The sequence below is a fragment of the Patella vulgata genome, chromosome 2 (genome assembly GCF_932274485.2).
Source record: "Patella vulgata chromosome 2, xgPatVulg1.2, whole genome shotgun sequence".
Lineage (NCBI taxonomy): Eukaryota > Metazoa > Mollusca > Gastropoda > Patellidae > Patella > Patella vulgata.
In genome coordinates, this window is record NC_065880.2 from 70,835,096 (window position 1) to 70,843,438 (window position 8,343).

Genomic DNA, 8,343 nt, shown 5'->3' on the forward strand with positions numbered 1-8,343 from the left:
TAAACTCAGTTTAAATGTCTGTATGTGTATAGCACTTTCAAAGATACGTTGTTTTTGTTGTTTATTCCAAATTAATTTTCCTAATCGACTAGATTTTAAATAGTAAATGAAATAAATTCACTCAGTTTTTGCCGGAAAAGATATTGTAATGCATAACATACATAGAGTCATATGAAGACACGTAGCTCTATTTGCCCAATATAGGTATGTGACGTTCATTTGAATCCAGACCCTATAGCCCTGTGTAATAAAGGCTGGTCTCTAGATGGTAAAACCAGTTATGGTATATTGCTTAATCTCGGTCATCTGCGAGATGAATTTTGTGGGACAATCCAGTTCTCTCCTTTTGCGTCCCATGGTCAATGTTAGAGAGGTAAATACCAATTCAAACAAATGTCCATTTAATTGATCAAATCGTCTATATGGATCTACAAGGACTGCGTATTGTTGGAAAACATGTGTGAGATTTATTCTAACTGGTTCAGTGTTTCTAACCATTTGGAATGCTTATATAACTGATCCTATGGTCTAGAAACATGATTGGCAAAAATATAGATTGTAAAAATCAGAAACAATAAACGAAACGAATTTGTTATCTGATTGTTTTTATTATATTTTATAAAGAACCAAATGTATAATATTCCATTATTTCAATTCATGTTATAATAACAATATGTCATGTTTTATTTTATTGGCTATATTTTAATTTTGTATTAGATAATGAACTAACCACTCTTCGACAAACATATTTTTCCAGGCGGATATTTATTCTGTATTGATTTAATTTGTAATAGAATCGATTACTTTACATTTAGTTTACTTGCTCTCCTTTACTTGTATCTAATGGGTTTAACATTGCTTAAAAGCTTTAACGATAATATGTTGACATTATTTATTTGCGTGAAGCTCAATTGGAAAACAGAACACTCTGCTGTGTTCTCAACAAGATAAAGCTGGATAGATTTAACATTACAAGGAACAAAACTGGTCAGATTTCTGATAGAACATTTGCACAGTACTGACTATTATTTTACGAATTCAGAAGATTCATGATGAGTAGCGATTGTACACATATGAAATATTCTCCACCGAGTAGCGTCGAACTTGTGGTATTTCCTATACTCTATATATTGCTGAGTTTATTTATCTGTGGTGGAAATATTTTAACAATTGTTGCCGTATGGAAAAATACAGTTTTAAGAACAACGCCGAATATGTTTGTGGTTTCTTTGGCAGTTGCTGATCTTATGGTTGGCGGATTAGTGATCCCCATGCAAATTTGTCGGTATATTCCATCCATATCGGAAACATTAGAAACCAGCAAGTTGTTTTGTGTTATTAAGTTTGTTATATTTTCTACCTCTGTCGCATCGTCTGTATTTTTTATGATGGCAATTGCGTTTGATCGGGCATTATATATTAGATATCCTCTTCGTTATCAAGAATTGGTAACCGCCTCAAAAGCAAAACTTGTAATAATCTTAGGTTGGCTATGGTCTTTAATCTTGGGAACGCCACATGCCTACTACAATAATTGGGACAGTTGTGAATTCTGCCAGGCTTCTGTCTTCATAAAACCGAATTATCAAGTCTACATTCAAAATGCATTCTTCTTTGTTGCTTTTGTATTAACCAGCATATGTTATGGATTTATCCTGAAAACAGCAAGGAAGCAACAAAACCAGATTCTTCAAAGCCAAGTTCCAGAAACAAAAAAGAAATTTGAAAATGACCTAAAACTTGTGAAGTTATTTTTACTTGTGTTTGGAATTTTTGCAGTTTGTTGGCTACCAATGATACTTGCTGTGACGATCGACCAACTGATACAAAATGTTCCTGGAATTGTCTTATATATTACAACTCCACTCTGCTTGTTGAATTCCGGAATGAATTTTGTTGTTTATGCTATTAAGAATACTGATTTCCGTCAAACATTTTACAAAATACTTAGTTTTAAAAATTTGCTCTAAAATTAAAATGTCCCTAGAAAAATCTTAAATTTAGATTCTGGGAAGCTGTATGTATCTATCGTAATCCTCGGGGCTATTTAAATATTATTGCTTCGAAAAGGGTCTACGATTATCTCTTATTTTGATATACCTAGAGGTTGAATTCCAATATGTATGGTGGCTGATTGGTATCATGTCGTGCTGTCGAACTTCATAAGGCGACATCACGACATTTTAACCCGACATCACGACAACCAGACAATACATTTTTACCCGACAACACGACATTTTTTGTCGTAATGTCGCGTAAAAGTCGGGTTGTCAGCCATACTCCTTTCGAATACTACGATTATGTACACTGCTGATGGTGTTGGTCAAGGAAGTTCCCCAGTAGTTTGCAGTATAGTTTCTCTCTGTCGGTAGTGCAGGGCTAGGAGCCTGGCAAAGATCACTGTCTAGTTGGGACAGATGGGACAAAAACACACGCTCCTGTGTACGCATTGACGGGCACATAAAAGAACCCTTCACAGTTGGAACTCGATGAAGAAATGCCACTGTCCATAGAAAATTTCCGCCATAGCACAATGCATAGTCCGATCGGTGCAGAAACGCAGAAAAACTGAAATGAAATGGAACTTAACCTCCTACTACTCTGCTCCGGCTGGGCTAATGAAGACGGACATACACCATACAGTGTAGTATTACGTAATGTCGCTTAGAAATATCGTATTGTCGGGTTAAAATGACGTATTGTCGGGTAAAAATGTCGTATTGTCGGGTTAAAATGTCGTGATGTCTGGATAAAAGAGAGGGGGGGGGGAGTTTAACGTCCAACCGACTCAAACTAGGTCATTTCGGGACTGACATGGTTCGATTTTATTTCACTAATTCGGACAAATACATGCCATGCCTTTTCAAAAGACCACTTATTCAAGGTCCTGACAAGGGGTGTCACTATGCGACGTAACAGAAAGCCTTGTAAACTCGATAGTGGGGAACAAAAATGGAAAATCCCGGGAACTGTCTTGGCCAATATTATCAGAACGCTATTGCAACGTGTATAATTAACGTTAATTCGTGTTTAAAATCTATTAATGGAACAATGACATGGCCAGTTACGAAAAATGGACTTTATTATATTTTAATAAGCGACAAATAAAGAAGAGTCACCAATAAGAAACTCCTACAAATAGATACAGTAACCATATGTTTCCTGAAAGGAACTATACACGTACCTTCAACTGGAAGCTCTTTTTTTGTTTCTATAAAGGATTACGGTGGAAAAACTGCATATTGCCATTGGTATCCTAGCGGACATTATATTAGTTGTGTGGAAAACTAAAGTTATATAGGCATTATATTGATGCCAGGCTATATTGTGTACTTATTGTAATATATTAGGAGTTGGACTTAAATTGTTTAAGAACATTATAAAAAAATGTTTAAGCACTTCTTAAGTAGATTTGTGATTTATCCCTTGTTCACAACATGGAATTGAAGATTATGAAATGTCATTCTAAACGTAATGATATTTACATCTTAAGCAGAAATGCCGCTTTCTCAACGTGTGGTGACGGTGTGTATTGTAACGATATAGAAACAAACACGCCACTTACCCCCGCAGAACCTCGAGGTGGGTATGGGGAGAAAGATTCTGAAAGTTCTAAATAGATTTCCTGGTGTCTGTGGCCATTTCTGAAGAAAATGTACTCTTTTAAATGTATAGGCCCACGCCTAGCGCCTAGCCTCTCTACTTGACCTCTCCGGTAAAGGCTCTGCATGAGCGGGGGAGGGGGTGAGTGTAATTGCTATACAAGGATGTAATTAAATGTCGAGAGAAATTTAAAGGCATAATAGATAGCATAGCCTAGATGTCACAAAAGCGGGTGAATTAAATTCGCTCTTAGGACAGCACAGTTTGGCGTTGTAAGATTCAACGAGTTCGCGGGGGGGGGGGGGGTATAAAAGGAGGTAATTAAATGTCAATAATTCTGGTTCTTTGCCGGGATCCAAATTTTCCTCACATTTTTTATTGAGATAAATGCTTTTCACTACAGAAACACATTTTGTATAATGTTGACTACTAAAATTTTGAGACATATGGCTGCAGCGGATTTGATTGTTGGTGGTTTAGTGGTTCCGATGTAATCCATGTCATTTTTGCCAACGTTATCACATATATAAAATTACCTTGAAAAAAGAAATAAACACAATTTTTGGCTAACGTTTTCGTTTCTCTGGAACCTCTTCAGGCCACATTAAAGCTCATGAACAGGTATCAGGTGCCTAATTCGTGAAAATGTACACTACACTATTTTGAAGATGCACCCTTTTCATCCATTAACCAATGGATATGCTACTTTCTAAAAATAATTTTATTTAGTTTTTCATGCCCCCCCCCCCCACACACACACCTCCCACCCATAAACATACAGTCTAATGTGAACGAGTCTAAGTTTGGTATACTAGGAATTATAACTGAGAAGATCGGCAAGAATACAATGGAATACGAGTATTTATTTATTTTTCTTTAGGATTAAAATATTGGTCGTAGTGGAATGATGGAAATTGAGGCCTGACTGTATATGAAAACGGTGGCATAATTATTGATATAATCCTAAACTCGGAAAGATATAAGGATATAATTAGACTGAAATAAAGTTTAAAAACAATATGTTCAACCTATCCATTGAAATTGTTCACGGTCAGTAATTCTCATACTCCGTACAGTTATCTATTATTTGCACTTTAGGTGAGAAAAGGATTTCAATCGGTAATGGTTATAAATCATTTATTATATAAACTAATCACACATACACAAGTTTATGTCAATATCCATCTAAAAAACAAGCCAATGTAAAACACCTTTATTTTTACATTAGTTTTAGGTATACATAAGATTCCATTAAAGCATTTCAATAGCATTTAGTAATTGAACTGATATTACACTGGACATTATTTTAGGGAGTACAATTACTGTTTATTACTGACAGACGATTCGACCATATAATTATGTCCTGTACAAATCCATTAACTGTGATCTGAAGTTGATTAAGATGAATTACTAACCTAATTTATTTCAGTTTGCAAATCTGCTTTTGTAATTGTTATTAGAGATTGTTATAGTTTTCGCCAATAAAATTAAGATGTGACTCGCCAAAAACGTTTTTTTCTTTTTTTCTTTTTTTAATGAAACAGCGTCCATTAATTCTTTGACACGTTCAATTGTGATGTGAATGCGTGTCTGTAATGGTGTTTTTCATTTTCTATGTTTTCAGCATATATGATTCTAGTTCTCTCTGTTTTCAGTATTGGTTGAAATTTACGAAACCCGGTCATATTTCATGGTATACAGTTAGTTTCACTAAAATAGTTTAGTTGTGTGTACGAGCTGGTACATGTACTTCAAATGAACGGAATTAGTACTTGAACTATATTTCCTTCGTGGAATTCGTTTTGTTTTAAAAGTAATTCTTTGAGAAATGGATGTGATTCTTAAAAGTCTTTGCTGGGAATAACAATATTCGATTAATCCAAACGTTTGGCAATAATTCCGAGTGTTCTGACTTCATCATACTTACTCCCTGACAAAAATTCAGGAAAGCTTTCATAACAATATCAAAGGCAGGACTCGGCAACAGAGTTTAATAAATAGCAAGCAATAGTGTTTCGGAATCGAACATGGATGCTAACTGCACCAAAGTTATTTTACCCTCTATCAACAACAATATAGAAGGTATCAGTTTTTCAGTACTGTACACATTAATGAGCTTATTTATCTGTGGTGGAAATATTTTAACAATTGTTGCTGTATGGAAAACTCGAGTTTTAAGAACAATACCAAATATGTTTGTGGTCTCTTTAGCGGTAGCGGATTTGATTGTTGGTGGTTTAGTGGTGCCGATGCAATCCATGTCATTTGTGCCAACGTTATCAAATATTATGAGAAGAAACAAATATGCTTGTATAATTCATTTTGAGATTTTTAACATTTCGGTTTCTTTGTCAATAGTTTTTATGATGACAATCGCCTTTGATCGAGTTTTATATATTGGGTATCCGTTTTTTTATCAAACGATGGTGACCTTTAATAGGGCAAAATTAATAATATTTGCAGGATGCGTATTATCCTTAGGTTTTGGAGCCTTGCCGTTATTATCTTATTCAATGGACGCATGTTCGGCCTGTGCTATGTTTGGTATGACAATAGGCGATTTTGAACTTTATGGAAACTTGGTGTCGTTTGGTATAGTATGCATATTGACAAGTATTTGCTACGGTTATATTTTTAAAATTGCAAGACGACAGAGAATACAGTGTTGTAAAGATAGTGCACCACACGTTATGAATCAGATTGAACACGACATAAAGCTAATCAAGATATATGTTTTAGTTTTCGGGATATTCTTTTTGAGCTGGTCACCAAATCTGTTGGTTGTCATTGTAGATCGCTTTACTGAATATCCCATTCCAGAGTTTGTATTGAATATTACTATTCCGATAAGTCTTCTGAATTCAGGGTTGAATTTTCTTGTTTATAGTGCCAGAAATGAAGATTTTCGGAAAGCATTTAAAAGACTGTTGCTCAGACCTAGTAGAGTTGTTCCAGACAATCCGGGATCCCAAGCATGACTGGTTTCTACTGTAATTGTGCTAAATACATGGTAATCGATTCCACGTAGTTGACAGCTGAAAGAACAAAATAAGCATTGTTAAATCATTCGTCATTCGGTTAGCAGATCGACTTAATTCCATTTGGCATACATTTAAAGATGCATTATGTAAGAGCTAAATCTGCCTATTGCAAGTCTATTGTTTGGCCTCAAATGCTATATAAATTATTAATTAGATTTTATTCACATGACAAGCCCATAACTAACTCTCTAGCCCATGCGATTGAAACAAGATCGACATTTAATAATTTAATTTGAAAATGAATGGTCGAGACTTTGTTTATCATCGTAACAACGGCAGCAATAAAAATCGAGACTACTGTAAACAATGTGCTCAATTTTCTATTTTATAAAATATGAACTATTACTTAGCTGCAGTGAACTTATTGACACCAGCTGATTTGATAATAATATATGATATAGGCTCTTCAACTATACACTCTGTTCTATACATGTACGTACGAATCAAAGACTATCAATTCCACATGTATGGACAATGTACATTTATACCAGTCAGCGAAATAAAGATAACTTGTGAACTCCTTAATATAGTAATGATCTAGTGTGTGTAGACCCAGTTGAAAGGTATATAACCATCAGTTTACTGGTAGTTATGGGAACGCAGACGAGAGACGAGGGCAGACAGAGAGGAGACGAGAGGAAGAGGGTTAGCAGAGACCGGCGAATGGACTCGCCCGAGTTCAGCCGCTGCCGTGGAAGAGGGGCGGAATGTTTGTCTTAATGTACCATGTTAATGTTATTGTTTATGTTCTTAGTGCAGTTTAGTTCATGTTATTATTTATGTAACGGTTTTATATTTATGTTTATCCTATATTTACGAAACTGATCTCTGTTATCACTATAATAGTGAGACACTACGCTATTCTGCAAGCAGTCATAACTTCGTTCAGAATGAAGTAATATGACTGAAATTTTCAATATATTCTTTTACATTAAAGATACATTATGGGAGATTAGGTAAAGAGCTGGCAGTTCTCACTATAATAGTTAAAAACTAGATAATGTAAAGACAATTTGCTGAAAATTTCGGATCCTAATCCAGTAAATATCGCAGGCTAGCGATGACATCGAGAGCTGATTATGGTCTGGATAAGTTAATTAATGTCCAATTAATAATTTAGATAACATTTCAAGCCTAAAGAAAGACCTTGGGCAGATTTAGCTCTTACATAATGTATGTTTAACTATTTTTTAAAACTATTATAGTAGGAACTATCAGCTCTTTATCTTAATCTTACATAATTCATTTTAATAGCTACATTGATTCGTGTGGAATTGGGTAACAGCGCAGAACAATATCAATCATATCAACAAATATAACAGGTATTTATTTTTACTGGCCACGCTTAAATACTGGAAGGATATTTGCAAATATGTTATAACTCAAAGTCATTGGCAGGGTTGTTTTCAGATGTTACTGCAATTGTTTATCATATCCTGCTGAAGAACTGTTAAAATATTTCAATCTCAAATTGCTCTTTTATCTACTGATTGACAATTGGATTCATGATCGGGACACTGGATTCTTATTTCGATGGAATTTTAATCGTTCAATTGCAAAGTAAAATGGTTATGATAGCATGTTTTACATACAATTTAATTACATATGTGATATGTCTTAGATATATTCACATACTTTATTCATTCGGTATTCTTGTTGTTTTTTTTTATTAAAATAATATGCCGAATCATTATAGATT

The 8,343-nt window shown here is 34.6% G+C and overlaps 1 protein-coding gene across 1 annotated transcript; it reads left to right on the forward strand.

Annotated features, from left to right (window-relative positions):
• The first annotated feature begins 355 nt into the window (after nt 1-355).
• Nucleotides 356-6,698, forward strand: LOC126812559 (adenosine receptor A2b-like). Its single transcript, XM_050539015.2, has 3 exons — nt 356-373; nt 1,344-1,472; nt 5,958-6,698. Exons 1-3 carry the CDS (start codon nt 356-358, stop codon nt 6,579-6,581), a joined length of 771 nt encoding a protein of 256 aa, XP_050394972.2. The 3' UTR covers nt 6,582-6,698.
• Nucleotides 6,699-8,343: the final 1,645 nt, after the last annotated feature.

What these genes read in the sequence shown, in the direction of transcription:
- LOC126812559 (XM_050539015.2), top strand. An exon ending in CCGCCTCAAAAGCAAAACTT is followed by an intron (nt 1,473 to 5,957) that starts GTAATAATCTTA and finishes GTTTCTTTGTCA; the next exon opens with ATAGTTTTTATGATGACAAT.